Raw genomic sequence first — 22136 nt, 5'->3', positions numbered from 1 at the left:
CATCTCCACCGGGTAGAGTAGCTGACCTGAATTATGTTGGCGCAGTTTGGCCACCGGCTGTGGCGTTCACTCACTGGCACAGTAAGGACTCAGTGTCTGGAGTACCAGGGGCCGCACACGTAGAGCACACGCGACAGGAGATCGTCGAGAGGCGTTCTCACCTCCTGGAAATACTGCCTTATCGGTTTAGGGTGGCAGGGCGCGGCCGTGAGAAACACAGCGGTCACGGATAGCCGCTTTTGTAAGTAGGTCAACGGAGTCAACTTGGCGTCCTCTGAGTCCGGGGCGTCAGACCTGACCGGATCCCGTCACCCCCCTCATCCAGTCGGACGTGTCCGTTGGCGTCTTCTTGTAAATGACCCTTCCTTTTCACCCTCGGACCTCATCGTCACGCCCCGACCGTTCGGCCGGGGTGAAGTCCGCTTCGTGTCAGGTTCGACTGGTGTGCGATCGCACGTGCAGCTCCTCTGGAGGAGTTCTGGGTTGCAGTGCACGTGTTGAAGGGTCCTCGCATGCCCAGATGCTTCTTCTAAAGTCACAGTCAAGTCAAAGGGGCGTCTCTTAGGTTGATGCAGGTCTTTTAAGTTAGTGGATCCTGTTGAGAACCAGTTGCAGGAGACAAACTGTGGCCAAGCTAACAAAGCTGAGGTTTTAACTACACATCATACAGGGAGCGAAAGCAGCTCACATCCTGATTTTTCCTCTACCCCTTTTGAGGTGTGGAAATCAGTGGATGCATTGTTTGCCCACATCACCAGTGTGCTGTTTGTTTCATCGCGAGCAGAGGAGGCAGGCATCACTTCTGCTTGGCTGGAGACAAGGCGGACACAGAGAATGTGAATGAGAGGTAGTGAGAGAGAGAGAGAGGTAGCGAGAGAGAGAGAGAGAGAGAGAGAGAAAGAGAGAGAGAGAGAGAGAGAGAGAGAGCGGCCAGGTGAGACCTGAAAGCTACCTTTGTGTCGCAGCTGGCAGTACGAACACTGGCCTTCACTGTGAGGCGTTCTCCACACACACATACATACACACACACACACACTCACACACACATACTCATACTCACGCACCGGTATACTGTACATGTTGGGGAGTTGAGGGGGTGGGGGGTGTTGGGGGTGATGTTTGGCAAAAATATGAGGCTGAAAAAAAAAAACGTTTGCAGATGTAACGAAACAAAAAAAAGCCTTCAGTCGCTCTCGCCAAGGTGAACGGCCGTTTCAGAGCCGTGAAGTTGCTCTGCTTTCCCTCCGCGTTGCCAGATCTCCATTTCAGATGCTAAACACACTCTTATTTTCTCCTTCATTTCACCTCCAGTTCAAACTGGAGCTTGAAGAGCATGGCAATACCTAGTCCTATCTAAGACTGCATCTCGCCTGTAAAACGTCCATCTTTTTTTCCCCATTAATGTGGACCCTAGACAGGGACGGGGACAGAGATAAGGTGGACTCCTCGGAGAGGTGGGTTTGTTGTGTGGCTATGGGGATGGGGGGGGTGCCTTTGTGGGCTGTGCGTTTTCTCTTTAGGAGCTCCAGCTAAAGGGGGATTTTGACAGTTTAAAATCCTCTTCTGCCTGGGAAACATTGTCTAACGGTGCTACGTTACTGCTATTTGATTTAATGTGTGTGTGTGTGTGTGTATGTGAAATGTAATTGGGGCGGGCAGATGACCAAAAAAGAAAGAAAGCTCACACCTGTTAGACAATCCAAAGTGCCGGTTAGGGCAACCTCTTGGAATCCCCGGAGCGCGTCTCCGTGTCGGCCGAGGGGCAGCGACTCTACGTACTGATCTGCATTCTTTGTTTGTTTACTCCCTTTCCCCCCCAGGAGGGGCCCTGCAGACAGCAGGCACCATGAGGCAGCAGGCTTGGCCCGAGAGAGCGCAGACATCACCCTTCATCGCTCCCAACCAGGCCGGGCAGCGGAGGAAATGCACGCCGATGCAACGCATGCCACAGCAGACGTGGGCCAACATACACATCTGAGAGCGCGGTGGCGAGCCAATGGGTAAGGGCGGGACGAGACCGAGCGAGGGCAGTCAGTAACTCAGATTGCGTCATCCCAAATGGCAAAGTGGACCGGGCCACCCTCAGAGGCAGTGATGCCCTTGCTAACGCATTGCCCTTCGTTAGAGCCTCCTTGTTAGAAGTCACAAGTCACATACACCCCCCCCCCCCGCCCCTGTGAGGCCACAGAGCTGAGGGGCAGAGGAGAGGGAGAACAGAGGACGAGAGAGAGAGAGAGAGAGAGAGAGAGAGATCGAGCAGAAAAAAGAGACTGTGACAGGCCCCCATGCAGGCGCGTAAGAAGTATGGTCTGCTGGGCTTGTGTGCGTGCTGCTGGCTGGTCTTCTTTTACTGGGGTGGGGGAGTCCAGCTGCGTCTGCTCCGGCTGCTGACACGCCAGCGGGGTGAAGTGGTGCGCCCGTGGCCCAACTGGACCGACAGGGCCTTCCTGCCCCGCTATGCCCACCTGGATGAGCTCCAGACGGACCCCGGGACGGCCGAGTCGCCCCGCCAGCGTCGCCAGGCGTGGTCCGCCATCTACAAGGACAGTCGCTGCCGCATGGAGACCTGTTTCGACTTCTCGCGGTGTCGCCGCAGAGGGCGGGAAGGGTTCCGGGTGTATGTATATCCGTCGGAGAAGAATGACCGCGTGTCCGAAAGCTACAGGAAGATCCTGACGTCCATCGCCGAGTCCCGGTACTACACGTCGGACCCGCGCGAGGCATGCCTGTTCGTGCTCGGGATAGACACGTTAGATCGGGACCAGCTGTCAGGACAGTTTTTGCCCAACGTGGACGAACGCATCCGGGGTTACCCGCTGTGGAACGACGGGCGGAACCACCTGATCTTCAACCTGTACTCGGGCACGTGGCCAAACTACACGGAGGACCTGGGCTTCAACATCGGCCAGGCCATCTTAGCTAAGGCCAGCCTCAACGCGGAACATTTCCGGCCGGGCTTCGACGTCTCCATCCCGCTGTTCTCAAAGGATCACCCGCAGAAGGGCGGCGAGCGGGGCTGGCTGGTGAGGAACGCCACGCCGCCGCGAAGGAAGTACCTGCTGATGTTCAAGGGGAAGCGTTATCTGACGGGCATCGGCTCCGACACCAGAAACGCTCTTCACCACATCCATAATGGAAAGGACATTGTGTCGTTGACGACGTGCCGCCACGGGAAGGACTGGGAGAAGCACAAAGACGCCCGCTGTGACCATGACAACCTGGAATATGAGAGGTAAGACGGGGGGGGGGGGGGGGGTGGGGGGGGGGGGGGGGGGGTGGGGGGGGGCAGTAAATGGCGTGATGTTAAAGTGAGTTGTGACGTGTTGAGGAGTGTTATTCCTTTCTGGGGAATCCACAGTGGTGGTGTTCCCTTTGCCTTCCTATTTGAACTCTACATGTTTTATTGGTCTTTTAGTTGTTACAGATTTTTCTACAAGCAGTGTAGGCGGGAGCTTTTGGGTCCCACCGGTTATTTTAAGTCTATTTGTTTATGGCGCCACGACTGTTGAGGTTCATGATGTTTGTCAGTTGCTGTTGAGTTTAAAGATTTTCGACGCAGACAAATTTAGATTGAGGTCACTATTTGGAGCGGTTCTTGCACGAGTAAAGTACAATGAAAAAGTGTCTGCAGTGCATGGGCTCGGCTTGAGCCCCTCGGTCATCCCGAGTGTATTTAAATCTTACAGGATGTAACAACACGTCATTTCCACTTTTGTATTTGGAAATAAATAAACAGCCGCAGCCAATTAATTACAACTGAAACTTAAGGGGCCAAAGCAAAGGTCACCACAAAGAATTAGCTCTGAGAATACACCGCTGCCGGGTGTAAGGTGTGAATGACGATTATATTCTTAAGTCAGTCTCTCCATTTCCCTTGTTGTTGCACGGGAAGATAAGCTCGCCATTTCCTCTTTGGTTGAGTGGAGGGGATACTAGACGTTGGAAAAACGAGGGTCCCGCAACATCTGCACATACTTAGAGCAGTGATTTATTATTAAAACCAACTAATTTAATCACGTGACCTTTGCTGGTGGTTTGAAAACCGTTTGCACAAAGGCATATACTGTTATACAATATATATTTCCACTTCAGCCCAGTGTGCTTTGGCCTTTTCACAGAGTGGTTTTCAAGTATGTGAGCGCCATTGTTGTGTTAATAATAAAAAAGCTGTAGGAAACACACCCATCTGCCTAATACATGTTGCAGCAGCAGCAGCAGCTTGGTAAACATGTCTCATCCTCTGGGTACTTTTCTCCTGCTGGCTTATTGGAGCTCAGACTGATTTAAAAACAGATGGAAATAGATGCGCTCGAAACACACAATCGTAACTTTTTGATTTTTTGATTGTAAAATTGTCCTTTAGGGAGTTAATGATAAATCATCATTTTAAAAAAAAAATCTAATTGCAAAGGTATACATGATTCTTTTTTTAATGTGGGGTGGAGAAATAAGAAGGACTACTGAAGTTTAGTTTCATCGTCTTTATTTTATTCCATACAGTCGTCATTAAATAGTTGATATATGAGCTATATCGCTCACTAACACAGCCCCTCTGTTTCACTCCCGCTTGCTTAACTTACACTTTGCAATAAAAGTCTCTGAAGCTTTAGTGCTGACAGAGTTCCTCATTTAAAGTCGGTGCCGGTCCATACACGGATACCAAGGGCGGGCTCCAGATCGTACAGACACAGGAGGAGACGGGCTTCAGTGAAAGAAAGAATATACTGATGCACCGCATGCTGCATATTACTTACTCAGTCTGTATGTACAGCGTACTGCCGAGAAATGAATTGTGAAGTATGCCCTTACCAGCAGACTGCTCACACGCTCTAAAGTCAAGCGATACGTTTTCTCTGCGTCACATGACGTTACCGGTCTGACCCGCGTTTATGCGAATTACAAAAATTCAATATCTGATTGTGAAATTAATTTGTATGTTATGTCCTGCGCTCTTCTTCTTAACTTTACCTTGACATCATTTGCCATTATTTGTAATAATCTTTTATACTACGGTTATTTATTTGACTTTAAGGCCGATTTTACATCGTGGCCCAAAACACACACACACACTCTTTCCACACTTAAGTAGCCCTTATTTAAATAAATTAGGTCCTAGAAGTTGAAAATCCATTTGGCTGGAAGTTAAGTGAACAGTCCGTATGGCTGCAGCTCAGAATTACTTTCATTATCAATTAATTAGCTGATCCTTTCCACGAGATATTATTAAATTCATTAAAGGTAAGAAAATATTGAAAACTCAGAGCCTGCGGGGTTATTTCTTTTCTCCTTTTATTATCTGAATAACAGTGAAAAACCAACAGACAGCACATCCTCACATTGGTGAGGTGTCCGACCTCTTGTGCTTGAAAAAGTGAATTAAACGACAATTGATTGTCATAATGGTTGACGATTCGTTTCTCTCCCTCTCTAATTATTTTAGCCCGACTACGTAGAACATTCATTGAAGTCATAGTTTCATATCACAGGAATCAAAAGAAAAAAGCAAAGCAAAACATATACGCTGTAAAAGTTAAATGAATACTTATTTAAACTAAAGTCAACAACAAAAGATCAGTACGGTTAAATGCTGTAACGCCTTCTCTGAATGGCTTCTCCTCTTGTCGGACAGACTTAACTTGTCCGGCAATAAGAGAATCCAACGGCCCGACCCTGAGTTTGAATCTCAGGCACCGGTGGGTGTGAGTTGTTTTCATGTGCTGCCAAAACCAAACGCTCAAAGCGAGTGTCCACACAATAGGACTTTTCAAATATCGTTTACCCCGGGAACAGCAGTGCGGTGATGGTCCTGATCCAAGCACACTCCACGCTCCTGTGGCCTAAAACCAGCCACCTTAGGCGTGTTTACATTGGGCCGGGGATGAAGCTGCTCCACGCTGCATGAATGAGCTCATTTATTCCACACAGCCCGCTACTCAGACACCCGGGTGGGCAGGGGAGGGTGGGGGGGGGGTGGAGGATAGTGGGGGGAGGTCCCATGTGGTATTTTGCAGTAGATTTGGATAAGGCAATGGCTCTGAGGTCGTGAATGGAAGGAGGGGGGGGGGGGGGGGGGGGGGGATGTGAGAGACAGCTGCCGTTTGTAAGAAAAACTCAAAAAAGCTGGACGTTTCTTTTCTCCCTTTTTGTATGAGGTCCTTTTTTTTCTATGGAAAGGAGGCTTTTTAGCCTCGGAGAGAAAGAGAGGTGTGAGGGGGGGGGGGGGGGGGGGTAGAGGGAGGGAAGGTGAGGGCCAGGGCCCATCTCTCTTCTTACGTCCTTTGAATCTCCTTTTGGGAAGAGAAGAAAGGGACGAGGACAATAAACAAGCTGCGTGAGCACGCTTTCTGTTTGAACACCACGTCGAGACCCTGCTGCTGGCATATTCTCTCTCTCTCTCTCTCTCTCTCTCTCTCTCCCTCTCCCACTCCTAATGTCTTTACCTCCCTCCGCCCCTTCACTCTCTTTCTGATCTATTTCTCCCAAAAGACCCCTGCACCCGATCACCCAGTATGCTACCGACAACAGTTTGTGCCACCGGGCCAGTGCGTGTCCGTGTGTGTGTTCGCTGCTCTATGCACGACACTGTGTCTGCGTGTGTGAGACGGCGTGTTCACGGTCAACGAGGCTCTTAGAAGGTGGCACCAGGTTAATGAGCGCATGCATCTGGTACACCAGCAGATTAGCCCCGAGGGACCTGGACACGGCGACAACCAACGGACAAAGGGCACGGGGGGGGCGGAGGGAAGGGGAGGGGGGGGACTCAGACAGACGGATCAATAGACTGGCAAGACGTCCTTTTAAGTAAAAACACAACATACGTAACATCATATTAATTATTGTGTTATGTGTGTCGTGTTTTTACTTGTGCAGGAGAAATTATAATTATTAATAATAATAATGATAATAACAATATTTGTAATAATAAGCCTGGTGTTGATGTCCTGTGTAAAACCCAAAGGGTCAACATTGATTTTGCGGTCGTTAAGTTACGTACTTGACTTCCACGTCACCAAGAGTAGTTTCCTAAACGTCATCAAGTAGTTTCCTGTGACCAGGAATGTTTATTTTTTGAAATGCGCACAACAAGTGTACATTGGCATGTGCCGCAGTGACACTGGGGTACGTAGAGCATCGTAGTTAAAATGCCTCGAACTAGCACCTCCGAGATTGTATTTCATTGGCTGGTGGCCAGTGGGACGTTGTTTCAAGAACGGCTGTCGGTTCACAGAGACTCCAATCTCCAAAGTAGGCCTTCGCGCTTCACTGCCGAACAACAGATGCTGAACAATCAAGCAGCTCCAGGCTGGCCATGCACTTGCAGATAGTGTAGATAGTATTTACCGCTGCCGCTTCGACACAATGGAGGGGAATGGTGATGTTGTTGTGGTCCCCACAGCACTGGAAACTGAAATATTCAGCAGCATCTTTCTAGAAACTGCTTTCCAGTTACTCTATGTAACCCCCCCCCCCCGCCCGCTTTACGCCTTGCATTGAAAGGTGTTTCACGTCCAGGTTGTGTCTCGATAGGATTCCACCTGATCACATTTACACCTGGCGTTGTGTTGATGTGTGGTCTCCAGTGTCCACACTGTGATCCGATCGCTCCGTCCAGCTCGAGCCACCAGGAAATTCAAGGTGCGAAGGGGCTATCAGATCCACAGGCCGTGCCAGCTGGTTTCACAGTGCGTTTCTCTTCGGTTGAACTCCTTTTATCCTGAATCATCCCCAACAAAGACTATATTTGTTGCCCAGGTTGGTAGGAAGGCCGGCATTTACCCACGTAGACTGACCACTGGTGCAGGTTTAAACCGCATCACTGTGCACGTCGGTCATTTGGCTTCATGAAACAATGATGATACCTCCATGGTTGTTAAGCTGAATAGGTCTTAAAAAACGGATTACGTTTAAATACCTCTGTCCCCGCCATTTCTATTAACACAATTTTGCTCTTTTAAATTCCAGAGTGATTGGTAAATGGCTCTCAAAAATTCCATTAAAATGCGCCATAGGGAGAGAGAAATCTGAATAGGAACAGAAGGTGCCCGGAATACTTGAATGTGGTGTGTAAATTGGAGTGTGTGGCGCGTGTGCATGGATTATAGATGATAGGAGAGAAAACAGAACCAAGACAAGTCGGAGGCAGGACACAGTGGTACCCAAGGCAATAAGAGCAGCAAGACAGAAAGGAAGAAAAGGAGAATGTCATGAGATAAAGATTACAGCAACAAAAAATTAAAAATAGGGGAAAAAGAGCGAGGGGTACCGCGGGCGAGTTAGGGGGAAAAGAAAGCAGAGAAACGGGAGCGGTGCACGAGGAGAGGCTGATGGAGTTGGAAGAGAGGGGATACTTGAAGCGAGGGAGAAGCTGTGCCGCAGCCTAATGGCCTAGTTTCCCTCACTTTAGAGAATTCTCTAAGAAAGGGAAGAGAAACGTGCATTGTACAGGGAATGCAAATGAGCGAGAGTGTGAAAAACAGAGAGGGGAGGAAGAAAGAGAGAGAGCGACGCTTGGGAGATACAAAAGGTACCGGGGGAGAAACGCAAGGAACCAGCTCAGAGCCGAGCGTGTGTGTGTGTGTGTGTGTGTGTGTGTGTGTTTGTTAAGGAGTGACGGGATGGGGAGGGAGGGAGTGGCCGAAGTGACGGTGGAGGACGCGCTTAACGGAAAAACAAACGCCGTACCTCTGCGTTGGTCTTAAATGGGCCCGGGCCTCCGTGTGCACGGGGCCGCGTCGTTAGTCATCGCGACCCTCCCCGGAGGAACCCAAGGTTGCTGAAAGGGAGACTTTTAAAACCCCGGCTGGCAGTTCAGGGTGAATGCGGAATAGCAATCGGCAAGAGAACACAACGGAGGGACTGCGAGGGGCGGGGGACCGATTTTATTAATACGCCGGACCACGGTGGGAAGCTAGAAAGAAAGTGCTTCGGAAACGTCGGTACCATTGTTATCCCCACACACACACACACACACACACACACACACACACACACACACGATGGGAACACACAAGCGTAGGAGCGTGCGTGTGCGTGCCCCGGTGTGTAAGACGCCATGCCAGAGTGTGTGCAATTTGAGATTTTGGCAAAGCGAGTAAGAAAGCGCTGCAGCCCGCTGTAATTAGGGCCTGTGAAATTGTACGTCTGGAGATGCTGCGGTCTGAGTTTGTGTGCGCGGTTCTCTGTTTAGAGTACTTGGAAGCGAGAGGCAGCCTTGTGATTCTCTGGCACTTGTACGCGCCTTCCTTTCTACCCGCCCCCCCTCCCCCCGCCCCCCGTTCTTGTTTCTTCTTCCCTCCTCCCCAGCGTGCATCTTTCCAATGCCACACACTCTTCTGTCTTCCCTGCTTCCGCCGGGCTTTTGTGAAGTTTAGTCAAATGTATTTGCACGTTTTAAAGAGCAGCGAAGGTCGAGGGGCGTGGCTTGGTCCAGCCGGCCCAATGCGGCAGATTTGTGCCTTTTCATTTTCTTTAAAGTGCTATTATTGATACTTTGAGATTAGCGATGGATCAGATGAGAGCGTGTCATGGGACAGCGGTCGTCGTATGTCACCCTGACCTTGACCCTAACCCTGCTGCAGTTTCTCTCAGCTCTATGTTGCATTTTTGCATCTTTTTATTTTTCTTTACGGCCTGCAGCAATGTTTCGGTTCACTCTCTCCTCGCGCTACCGTTCGCTACAGCACAAAACAAAAGAGAGAAAGTCTGCAGCTAGCTGGTGAACATAGTAGCTGGATACCAGAGCAGGGCTAAAACGGGACTAAATAATGGAGTTGCATTCTTCAGATGGACAGGAAACACGACTCTAAATGACTATTAACGCGGCTCCAAATCCTTCAGTTCCGACAACTGTTTGCAGAGAACAGTTTTAAAGCACGATGAGCTCATTTCCTCCGTCATCTTTGGTCTTCTCATGCAACCTCAGTCTGACTCCCCCTCCGATGTTCAGATAACACTCGGGGGCCGAGGAATCATTTGTTCAGATTCCACCGTTTATTCATTATTGTTTCAGCCGCACCTACGAGAGAGACGAATTCCGTAAAGGCGTGTTGGTTTGCAAGGTCTCGAAATCAACTTCCCTTCGACCGATAGGAAGGATTTGTGCGTCCGCGGCTCCCCAGCCTGCCGCAGCGGTCCTTCCTTGGCCTTGAGGAATGTCGTCTTTTTGGTCAGACTCGAGCCAGTCGGAGCCAGTCGGAGCCCTGCTCGCCGCTGATCACTCCACGTTATGAGGCAATCAAGGGCCCTGTGGGTGGCTCTGTGGGTCGTGCGGGCTCTGGACGACACACACACACACACACACACACACACATACGCACATGTCAGGATCTTGCAGCTTCCAATAATAATTCTTTCTCCGACTCACACCTTCTTCCTCTGTCCTCTGCACAACCCCGTAACTCTTGTCCTCTTCACTTTCTTTTTCTTTCTTTTTCGTATAGATTTCCCCTCCAGTCGAGTGCACGCTTCCTACCATATTTCCATGCTCCCGTATGCATAATGTATCATCAGAACCCTGCTCCTACACTTTATTTGACAGCGCAGCTTTGTCTGTTGTGTTACACACAACTGTCTCGCACGCCGCGGTGTTTCGGTGACATGCACATGGACGCGCACATGCGTTGCTCTCGCTCGCTAATCCATGCGTTCCTGCTCCAACGCCATGTTTCCGAGATGAGCCTCAGAGTGTCAAACGAGGTTGCGTCTAATCCAACTCCGTAAGAAGTGACGGATCAGGACTCTTGACCACCGGCTGTGCTGGAGTCACCTGTGCCTTCGGTTCAGTCTCTGTACTGATGGTATTTAAAGCACCTTTTTAATAGAGGGTTTATTAATGTTACCAACGGAGTTTTCTAAATAAATCATTATAGATCAGTGAAAAGGCAGTTTTCAAATGAACCACTTACCTACTGTTAAACGGCTGCATGGGTCACCAACATTTTATTACTGTATTATTACCAAATGAATAGATAAACACTGGCCTCAAGGGCTTTGGTGGGGTTGTTTGCAATCCGGTAATAAAGTGCTTGAAGGAATAGTTTGACATCTTTGGGGAACATGGGATGGAGTCTGGGCTTTTGTTGCCGGGCAACCAGTGGAGACTCCAGTAAATTACTGCTCAGAGTAAGATGGTGAACCACTGAACTGTGGATTATACACTTTGGTGTTTGTCTGGATAAGAAGATCTTACATATTAATAGATGAGCTTTAGGTGCGCTGCGGTTTCTCAGTCTTCAGTCTTTCTAGGCTAATCTAAGCTAAGCTAACCTGCAGCTGGCTGTCTGCAGCTTCATATTTCATGGACAGATACACGAGTGGTCGTGATCAGTAAGCTTAGTTCCCAAAATGTAAAACTATCCTTTTAAAAGTACACCATTTTGCACAATCTGGCAACCCAGCTCCATTTATTTCTTATAATTAACATATTAAGCCTTAAACTATGATTTATTACCCATTAAGGCCTAATAATTGCCACAACGAATGCTTACATGCCAGTCATTATGGTGTAGTTCATTTTGGGATGAAACACTTTTTGCCTGCCTTCTTTATTTAGGTATTTTCATCCTAGAAATCCTCCAATCTCGACATGTAGTGCAGCTAATAGACTCCAGCTGCTTTAAAGGAGATCACCTTTCCTTTAATATCCTCTGTCTGGTGGATGACCTCGCTGTGTTCACTTATTACACACATATGGGAAAACAACGATGACTTAAAAATACACACCTCTTTGATCGTCTCAAGGAATTTGGCAGCAACGGTAGCTCCCGTACAAACCGTGACGGGAAACGACCCCAAAATTATTTAAAATGATTTCAGGATCCGTGTAACCCACGAAGACGATGGCAGTGGTGGTGTGCGGTCCACTGATAACGTGGGAGATTTGGCTCAAAGTCAGGACGGCAGTTATTAAGGCGTTACGCAATCGCAACATTTTCATATTTCATACCGGCGGGTTGTGGAGGACGTTAGAGAAACGGGGATTTTTTAATAGTTGCCCGTTTATGTCTGGCTTGTGGAGATTCGCTGGAACATTTCGTGGGACTTCCTTTTTTGCCATTGTGTTCATTTTGTCAGTTTTGATGGCGGATTTTTAATGATTGTTTTGGATGTAAAAGAAAGAAAGAAAGAAAAAAGAATACTGGCCATCGTTGGGCTTGGAAATTGCGTTTGCTGTCAGACTCCAGGTCCCCCACCTTCTGATGGTGCTCAAAATGAGGGATTTCATCCAACAATGTTTCATCCAACAATTCTTCATCCAACAATGTTTCACCGACGTGGAGAGGATGCAAACATCTCTCAAGCTCTCTTTTTTTATATTCTCTCCACCACCACTTCTAGCTTTCACCACCACACAGTGATTTACAAATGATGTTGATAGGACTCAAATCAATCGGTAAAATGTGGTTTATCTTCCAGACCACACACAATGAACATTTGTTCCTTCTGGCTGAGGTTGTGCCGGACTATTTGCTGACTGCTTGTGGGTAACACGGGTTTCCCACGGGCAGAGCATGCGTTTTGAACCCTTGCAGCTCCTCTTTTTCTCAATTACCTCAGCTCACGCTTTGTTTTCTCTTCAAAACCCCGGTATGTATATATGGAGTGGGCGGTTGCAGCCTGCCAGGTGCCTATCTGGTTTCTTAAGGCAGGCCGTTTGGCCCTCGGGCTTCCCGCACTAGTGTGGATGTCCCCTTAATGGGTGCCCATTCAGCGCCCTAATGGGCCCTTTATCAACTCCGGCTAGCACCACAGCGATCATAGCAGGAAAAGCCTCTGGCGACCTTGCTCGCTTTTGTCCGGGCCAACTGGAGCGTAAAGGCTTTGACAATGACAATGCAGTCGGGAGAGAGAAAGGGGGAGCCGCTTCTCATCCCTTATGCTGTTAAGAAGCTGAACCTCGACAGTGGCCTGGATTTCACTTGTTTACTGGTCTTTGTGGGCATCTATTTGCCCTTTGACCTCACCACATGCTGCAAGAGTCGATAGTTCAGAGATTAGGGAGCCGATGGAGATGAGAAATTGGTGATATCTCCGAGTCGTTCGAGTCAGGGATCATACTTAGGCACAACTAACTGTTCACTCATAATACATATTTTAAATGATGTTTGTTTTTCGTAGACAACCTTACCAGAAAGAGAAATTTGCAGAAGCTGTTTTTCGAAGTTCAAACCTCTAATGTGTTACAGACACGCAGCGATTTCGCCTCAATTAGGCCGTCCCATCCTGATGAATAATTTTTTTAACATATGGTGTAAAATTAGGTCAAAAAATAAGCAATAAGATGAGAAGGCTCTTTAATAGTAATATCTCTCTCTCTCTCTCTCGCTCTCTCTCTGTCTTTGATGTAGAAAGGATGAAATGATCTATGCACCCTGGTTTTTAATAACGCAGCAGGGTATTGGGGTTAAACTGGGATTTGGATGAGCGCGCGTCTCAGCAACCTCTGTTATTATTTAATGCAAACTATGTCGTAACCCTGCATGTATATTGCTTCGTTATCTCAATCGTGCGTCTCCCTGTTATCGGGTTATGCTCCCCTAATGAGTTTATGCGTCCTCTCATATGCGAGGCGTACATATTTCTATTTCTATGTAGGGATGTCTCGAACGAGGTTCTTTTCTTTTATTGTGCACGCTGTTCCTCTCTGCGTGTCCTCATCGTGCACTTCTTTCTTCACAATCTCATTGGCGCCGGCAGGTACGGGCCTCAGCCACACTGGAGCACTCGGTTCAGGTTCCACCTCATCGTAACGTTTGAGCTGACATTAGTGTCGGATGGCGGATTGTTCAGAGACTTTGTTAAAGCCCGACCTGTCTTTGAAATGCCGTTATCTGAGGAGTGCTTATCGTACTTGTTATACGAGTATTAAAGGAGAACACTGTGTGCTTTTTAAATAAAAATAAAAAAAGAATGCGTGGGGCAGCAGTCTGTGCACCGTTCCTGTTAACTTCTTGAGCTGTGCAACGTCAAGAAAGCTTTTGAAATCAGACCTACTGCGCTCCTTCTGTTAGTGCTGTTTAGCCAACACCCGTTTAGTCCGACACGGTCGCTTGGAGAACGGCTGGAAAGCTCTGCCTAAACTGCACAAATGATAAGAAATCCATATCACATTTCTTTTGTCTTGTCGTCTTGCTGAAGTGCATCGTGAGGGAATGAATATTGATGAAGCTTTCCTGGAGCCTCACCTGTTTTCTACCTTCTTTTGAAATGTGATACACTCATCACGGGTTGGAAAGTGCGTGTGTGTGTGTGTGTGTGTGTGTGTGTGTGTGTGTGTGTGTGAGCGCGCGTCACTGTGGCCAAGCCCAACTGTAGACAATGCGGTATGTGTGCCCCAGATAAGGGATTTTTAAACCGCTACCTAGCCAACGAAGAATGTGTAGAAGATCATGAATTACTCATGAGTGCTGGGCGTTGAACTCTTATTTAATGATATCCGCGCTGGGACCGCTCTGTACCTTCGCGCCCGTCTTCCCTCCTCGCCGCCTTTGATGAATGAGAAACAAGGCGAGAGGGAAAGAGTCCAAACTTCCCCCCTCAGTCGCTCTCAAAATGTCTCGAAGGAAACTGCGGCGTCGACGCAAACCGCGAGAGCCACGGTCGCACTTTCCGAGGCGCATGATGTATGGCCCGCCACACTTCCTTGTCAGATGGCCGATGAACTACTACGCGGAACAACTCACCTACAGCGCGCCACAAAACAGCTTTTCCTCCAAATGGCACCGCACCAAATATACACACACTTTGTCAGGTCGTGTGAAAAATGGGCTCCACGTCGCCTCCGCCTTGCTCAACCTAACAGTACCCCCCCCCCCTCTCCAGATTAAAACCTCGGCACACCGAGCTCCTTCACACTACAGCAGGCTCATTCCAACCCAACCGCTTGTTTCAGTATTCATTTCCTTCACATTGTACACGCCATTAAGCATATTAAGTTCAACGCCTGCCATCTCCGTTCTTCAGCAAGCAGGTGCGACGGGGCCGGTTTGGGAAAAGATGGTTAAAATATCATGTAATAATCATTTATATTACGAATCAATTTAATGAGAAATGAGTGTGCAGCCATGCTAGCGGCTCTGTTAAATGCTAAAGGCCAAAATCAGCGTACTGACGTGCTTGAGGTGGCAAAGCTAACACGGCTGCATTTACTTTAGTACGTTAGCATGCCGGTATTTGCTAATTAGCACTAAACACAAAATCTAGTCTCTCTCCCCCCCCCGCAAAAAAAAGAAAGAAAGCATGAAAGCCTCTTTACACCCACACAGTTATGATTATGCTTCTGCTCAAGGTTGAAGGTGAGTCGGAGCTCTGATGGGAATTCACAAGGTCACGAATCCTCACCTACCAATAAGAATGATAAAAGGTGGGTGGGTTTTCAGAGGCTTTTTAAAGATAAATGTGCAAAGGAAATATCCGGAGGGAGACATGGAGGTCCGAACCAGATATGTGAAACTTTGGAGCAAGACAAAAGAAAAAAGTCTGGGATTGTCACGATCACGAGGGATCACCCTCGGGGGATCAGGACTGTCTCTATCAAAGTTCATGGCAAAGAAACTGGCATTGCTGCAGCCGGAAAAAAAGAAAACTGATGAAAGTGATCTATTATGTGTTCCACCGCGCGGTACCTTACACTCTGCCAATATCCGTAGAGTTGTTCATCTTCCGCCTGGCGTATTTATTGCCCGCAGTGATATGTTTATACCATTACTACTATTAGCCCCTACACAAACGACCTCTGCAAGTCCGGTCGTGGCATCCAGTGTCACTCCCGACCTTTCACCCAGTGCCAAGCGGCACGAGATCACACCCATACATAACGCCCTCAGTACGCCCACGACACACCCGTCCACCGCTTCCTGTCTCTGCTGCTGCTCTTCCCTCCACGTCTACCACGCGAGCTGCGCCCCTGCTCATGTTTCCCAGCTGTGTCCTGGCCCTCTGCTTGCTGTGTCTCCTCCAGCTGTCCCCGGGTCATCACCCTCACTGTCTCCGTGTCCACTGGCTGCCAGTAACCAGAGCGCCGCGTCTCGGTCTCGTTCTCTCGGCGTAAGACGAGTCCTCACAAATGCGTAACCCTCTTTTGATTCTCGCCGTCGTCTCGCCTTCCACCTCTCTATTTGTGTTTTTGAAATCCTTTCACGACATCTGCCTCTTTTATTTTTATTTCTAGAATGAATTCTTTGGCTCAGCGGTTGTCTTCCCTTCTGCTGCCCCCCCCCCCCATCCCTCTGGCCTTTCTTCCAATAGGGATGTAATGTGATCAGGTGCAGTGTGTGTGTGTGTGTGTGTGTGTGTGTGTGTGTGTGTGAACCTTCTTGGTTATAGTCACTCCACAAAGTAGATTGTCTGTGCCCCCCCCCCCCTCTCCATTTTGTCTCTCTCCCTCGTGTAATTTCCTCTCCTCACCTCAACCCCTTCATTGCTGGAGGAAGAGTGGGCTCAAGTGGTGAAAGCAGCATTCAGATCCTTTACTTTAGTACAAATACCGCAAAGTAAAAGTATCCGGTTACAAATAAAAGTGAATTGTGCTGTTTTCTTATTTTAAAAGTACAATATTTCCCTCAGAGAAGTAGAAGTATAAAGTAGCACAACATGGAAATACTGAAGTACAGTGCTTGATTAAATGTATTGCATTGATTCCCCAATAACAACAAGGGGAGCAGAGGAAAGAAGCATGTTCGCACAATTCAGACACACAAAAATCGACTGCTAGTCGATGTCCGCTTCATCACACTCCCCTCAACCCCGCCTCTGCTCACTGACCATGCACATGCAAGCACTTACACACACGCACACACACACACACACACACACACACACACACACACACACTGTCACACTCCATCATGGCCTCTAATAGGGTATGGGCTGATGGAGCGGCCAGGCCTGCTCAGCAGACAGTGGAAGAGTCAATCTATATTCAGTCTCTGCACTCCTTCTTCTTCGTCCTCTGGAGCCTGATGAACTCAAGGGAATCCATGGAGCCAATAAACGCACCGTGATGTATTGAGGCATCCTCCCTTGAAAGCTATCCGTTACTCCACGGGGCAGAGACTGTTTTCTGTGCGGTTTCTGTCTGTGGTCGTTGTTTTTTTGTTTTTATTTCTGCGTCCGGTGCTGAGCGAGGCCCAGTGGTTCGCTTTTTTCTCTCCGCGTAACGCAGGAGCCGCTAAGTGAAAGCGCTAGAGCGAAAGAGAGGAAATGAATTAGGTAATGAGTCTCTCGTGTTGCGGCTATCGGTGGAGCACAGGGCCACTGCGGCAGGCGAGCTGGAGAGGGAGTCACCGCGTCCGCCGCCACATAAAATTGCGACTTCCCGTGAGAGTGCACCCTCACTGCCACATCGTCTCGTGGGTTAACGGCCCGAGCATTAAGCATGCAGGGCTTTATCGACCCCCGTAGATACATCCTCTCCATCCAGAGCCACTCAACACGGGGGAGGGGGGTGGGGGGGGGGGTGGGGGGGGAAACACTGTCTTCACATGTCGGTGACCCCACAGCTGTTTAACTAAGATCTGATGGCTGCCAACACCTCGTGAATGAGGGCAGCTTTTTCTTGAATCTGGAATCCAGATCTCCCGTGCTTCCTCAAATGTAAATGTATAACACCTGTAAGACACCTGCCTTCTTACGTTCCTAGCCCCCCCCCCTCTTCTAAATCCTAAATCCTTTGACAGTTTGTGAGTGTCGCTCTGCAACATATTTTAGGAAGACTATTATTTCCCGGTTTCATAGAGTTTCATTTCCCCCGGTGGCTGATGTGTGCGTGTGTGTGTGTGTGACTGCCAAGAATTAGTGGGTGTAATGCCTTTCGTACATTAAAAGTCTCAACCCAAGTGCAATGGAAGCACAATTAGAATAGAAACTCCAGCAAGAATGAATAAACAATCCATTATCTGGCGTTCTTTTGACAGCAACAGGGCTTCTTCTTCTCAAACTGGAAAAGGAGATGAGCATGCTTGGCACAAACCGACAGAGGAGTTGTCCCTGGTGAGGCCCAAACCACCGTGTGTGTGCATATCGAGATGTGACACCGGCGGCAGTGGAGCCCGGCCAAAAGACAACAATATCATCCTGAGAGGCTTTTTTCCAGCTGCAGCGAGAAATGCACCAAATGTCCGTATCTCATTGGAAATTATGCTGCGGTTGTGGCAAATGACATTTTATAGTGTGTGCGTGTGTGTGTGTGTGTGGGGGCTACTTGGCCGTGGGTGTCCAAACACTGCGATTAGCCACAAAGAGTACCCTCTTTATTCATTGGCCTTTAATCAGGCCTGTGTTTGTGTTCAAATGGTTTTGTGCTCAGTGATTACTGGCTGGAAACGTGGCGTCCTGGTGCTGTCATTTCCCCTCTGTGATTGGAGATGGAACGGGTGGGATTCGAAAGTGGAAGAGGGAACCGCGGAGAGAGGAAGCACGCTCGAGGCGGAGACAGTTATTAGTTTGTTACTGTCTCTCTCTCTCTTCCCACTGCTCCGCCATCCCTCCCCTCCCTCTCTCCATCTCCCCCCTCTGTCTTACGGTAATGCTCCATTGATCTATGCTGGGAAAAGATATTGCTAATTCACTGAACCCTGCTTAGCCTCTCTGCGCTGCCTTGGGGCTGATTGCGTCCCCTTTTCTCTCCGAGCTTTCCCCTCTGCTGCTGCGCCCTCGGTTCCAACCGGACACGCTTAACCCTTCAGCCTTCAGAGGGCTGTGGGCTCATGGCGAGGCCGACCCGTCTCTGCAGCAAGTGTTGCTAATGATGACAGCGCCAAGGGTACAAGTGCCAAGTGCACTGAGATGGTAAAAGGGATGATTTGATGAGCGGCGCTCTCAGCAGTGTGTGTGTGTGTGTGTGTGCACTGTGAAAGCTGGAGAGAGGGGAAAAAAACTAACTTTTGCTCCAGTTTTAACTTCAAGGAAATGATCAACTCAATTTTGTTTAACTAGAATCCGCCGGCTGCAACAGAGCAAAAATAATTGAGACGGATACTCTCGGCGTGCTGGTTTGACACGTCAACTTGCAGGCAAATAAAAAACGAGTGCCTCGGACGTGGGAGGGTATACTTTTGGTATATTATTAGCACAATATTAATATATTTAGAATATGACTATAATACACCAAAAGTATACTTTTAGCACACTATAAATATATTTTGAATGTGATGTTTACATATTTGTAATATACTCAAAATATATTTAAAATATACTTAAAATACAATAAGAATATACTTTAAGTGAACTATCGGCATACATATTAGCACATACACAGTCATGTACTCACAATTTTACTCACTACTTAAATATATTAAGTACAAAATAAATTATTTCAAAATAGGACACTTTAAGTATACTTATGATTAGTAGGGCTTCAAGTATACTATAGTATGCTAAGATTAAATATAGTAGACAATAAATACAGGTGAGAGAAACTTTATTGTGTCAAATATTAGCTTCCTGGCTTTTGTGTGTGTGTTTTTTTCTGTCTCTCACGCACGAGCACAGCGGCCTTCGACGCTCAGATGTCTCCCGTCTCTTGCTCCCTCGCTGCAACATAAGGACGCTCATTTCTACACTCATTCATCAACCGAGTGTCAGGTGGGGCAACCTCGGTGGATACAATTAAGCTCGAGCCATCAGATGTGTGCCCGCGGTAACTTTGCCAAGGGCAGAAGCTGGAGAGAGAGAGAGAGAGAAAAAAAAAAGGAGCTTGCTTCTCGATGCCGCTTTTCAGACATTTATTGAAACGGCACAAATCAAAAATAAAGGAAGTGATTGTCTAGACCTTAAAGCCTTCGGGTAACATCTGTTCGGTTGGTATTGATATTCGTTTTAGAGACAAATTAAATTGTGCACACAAAAAGGACGGAGGCTACAAACAAACTAGAAGATGTGGGAAATGATATCTTTTTACCTCGTGTGCATCAGGGAAGTAAACCGTGTTCGGAGAAAGCACAACGTTTCCTCCAGCTGCGCTCGCTCTCTGCAAAAGGTCATATTTTAGAAACTCCAAAAAAGGAATCGTTTTGTTTTTAAAGTAACACATTTAGGAAACAGCTTGGAAGTTTGGGAAATAGGCCCAATGGGGGGCAAAGGTAGCCAAATGCCCCAACCTACTATTCCTAAAACAAAACCTTTGATCGACAATTAATCGTTTTCGACGTGCAACACAAGGCGACCAAACAGCGGCGTGGTGACGTTGCGCCCGAGGAAACCTCCCATCTTACCGCGCTTTATCTGGGATTTCCGTGACCTGTTTGATGCTATTGAAGGCCTCTTTACATGTCTTTCAAAAGCAGAAAGTTCTCTTTGATGGAGCGTGTAGTGTTTGTGTGGCGGGGTCGGCGTGTGTTTTGTTGGACCTCGTCTTCCTCGGTCCCCACTCCGGAGAAATACCAGGGTGCGTGTGTGTGTGTGTGTGTGGCGAGGTCGGAGAGCAATGTTTGTGGTCCTACTGAGGCGTGACATAAAAAAAAAAAAGGTCTCCATGCAAATCCTTTTTCCCCAACTTGTCTTTTCTCTCCTCTTCTCTCCAAAGTGTCACATGCCCCGTCCTCCCCTCCCCTCTCATCCGCACCTGAAAATGACAATTCACCGTGGCTTTAAATATGCACATGGCGCGCGAATGTGTCAGTCACCATTTTTTGTTTTCATTACACGTCCGTGACGTCCCTTATCTAGCCTCTCCAGATGTGCGCGAGAGCGATGACAAAGTGGGGAGTGTTCAAAGTCCTCGCGCTGCTTTTGGCTACACTCTGGCGTCCTCCAGTGATCACCCACCACCCCACCTCCCACACCCCCTTCCCCAGAGGCTGCGGTAGTGCTGCTCTTGTTTTCCGACCAAAATGAAAAACTCTGATTGGCTCCGGGGGGGGGGGGGGGGGGGGGGGGGGGGTGCTAGTCAAGTCGTCCGACTTAATGAACCACTAATCTCTCAGCTGTCAGCTTGTGAGGCGGGGGCTGGAGCGACTTCAATCCCCGGCTCCTCTCTGTACCTTTTCCCAAGAGCTCTAGGGTCCCTGTGGAGAGCACCCCAACCCGAAAGCCCCCACCCACCCACCCGCCCCCCCCCCCCGGTAGAACCAGACAGTGCCGACATCAAGAGAGCCGCCGTCAAAACCGCTCTGACAGCCAGCAGACGTCAGAACAGCAGACATCAGCCACCCACAGGAAATCGAAAGCCGGGTTTGGAGAGAGTGAAAAGGCACTGTAATCTTTTTTTCGCAAAGGTGAAGAAGAAGAAAAAAACGCAAGACACAAGTCACCACTGCCAGCCAGGAGGGGAGTGGTTGATGGACAGCTGGAGTGTAATGTAATAAACTTGTCAGGGGGGTTTATTGATGTCAGCGTTTGTTACTGAGGTTGCAGTCGTTAGTCAACTGCACACGTCGCCCACAATCTCAATCCTTTACTTTCCTGTTTTTCTGCTTTACGTAGCTTTACGCCTTTTCTAAATGAAGGTGCAGCACTGTGTTCCAGACATCAGACAATGTGCAAACACCGTACTGAAACACATAAAACACATGAAACAAATATGTCAAAGCGGACATTGAACAAGGGAGAGCAAAGCTGCCGTCTTCAGCGCCGTCGCCTGTGTCAAAGCAAACGAATCAGTCGCTTTTCTGCGCCGCCACATTAGGACAGGAGGGCCGGCCTCTCAGACCATTGCCCCAGATTGACTGGTCTGATTTGCGGAGGTCACATTGAGAGCAGAACATTCCCACAACGTGTATTTACCGCGGACAGCCCGGGCTTTGTCTTCACTCCAAACTCCCTCCGCGCGATTTCATGCGATCGCTTCCTTTTTATCTCTCTCCCCCTCCTCATAAAACTCCTCTGACTTTTTCTCCGGCGCCGTTTCTTCACGCCACTTTGATCTCAGCATCCACGTCCGTCCGCTAGCGCTCCGGGGCGATGCGCTGCATATTTGTTGCGTGCGGCCTTTTATGTGTGATTATACACAACTTCTGCACCTCTGCGAGCCCGCGAGGCCAGTCCGGTGTGAATGCTCCGATGTGTCGCTCTAATTAGAGGCTACGCGTCGTTGTTTATCACTGAGCTCGGTGGGGAGCACTGGAAGGACTCACGTGCTGCACCAGTCTGGTTGTTTAATTACTAGATATCACTTCCCCCGAGGTCCCATTGTGCTCCTT

At 48.5% G+C, this 22136-nt stretch overlaps 1 protein-coding gene across 3 annotated transcripts in view; it reads left to right on the top strand.

Annotated features, from left to right (window-relative positions):
- ext1c (exostoses (multiple) 1c) overlaps window positions 1-22136 on the top strand; it is a 63604-nt gene that overhangs the window by 6510 nt on the left and 34958 nt on the right. For all 3 annotated transcript variants that reach the window (XM_034544573.1, XM_034544572.1, XM_034544570.1), the window contains exon 2: window positions 1821-3232. In XM_034544573.1, the coding sequence (XP_034400464.1) occupies window positions 2286-3232 (947 nt within the window). In that variant the 5' untranslated portion in view covers window positions 1821-2285. The remainder of the gene's footprint in view (window positions 1-1820; window positions 3233-22136) is intronic.

This window comes from Cyclopterus lumpus, chromosome 11, assembly GCF_009769545.1.
Source record: "Cyclopterus lumpus isolate fCycLum1 chromosome 11, fCycLum1.pri, whole genome shotgun sequence".
In the NCBI taxonomy this organism is placed as follows: domain Eukaryota; kingdom Metazoa; phylum Chordata; class Actinopteri; order Perciformes; family Cyclopteridae; genus Cyclopterus; species Cyclopterus lumpus.
This window is presented reverse-complemented; position numbering and strand designations above follow the sequence as displayed.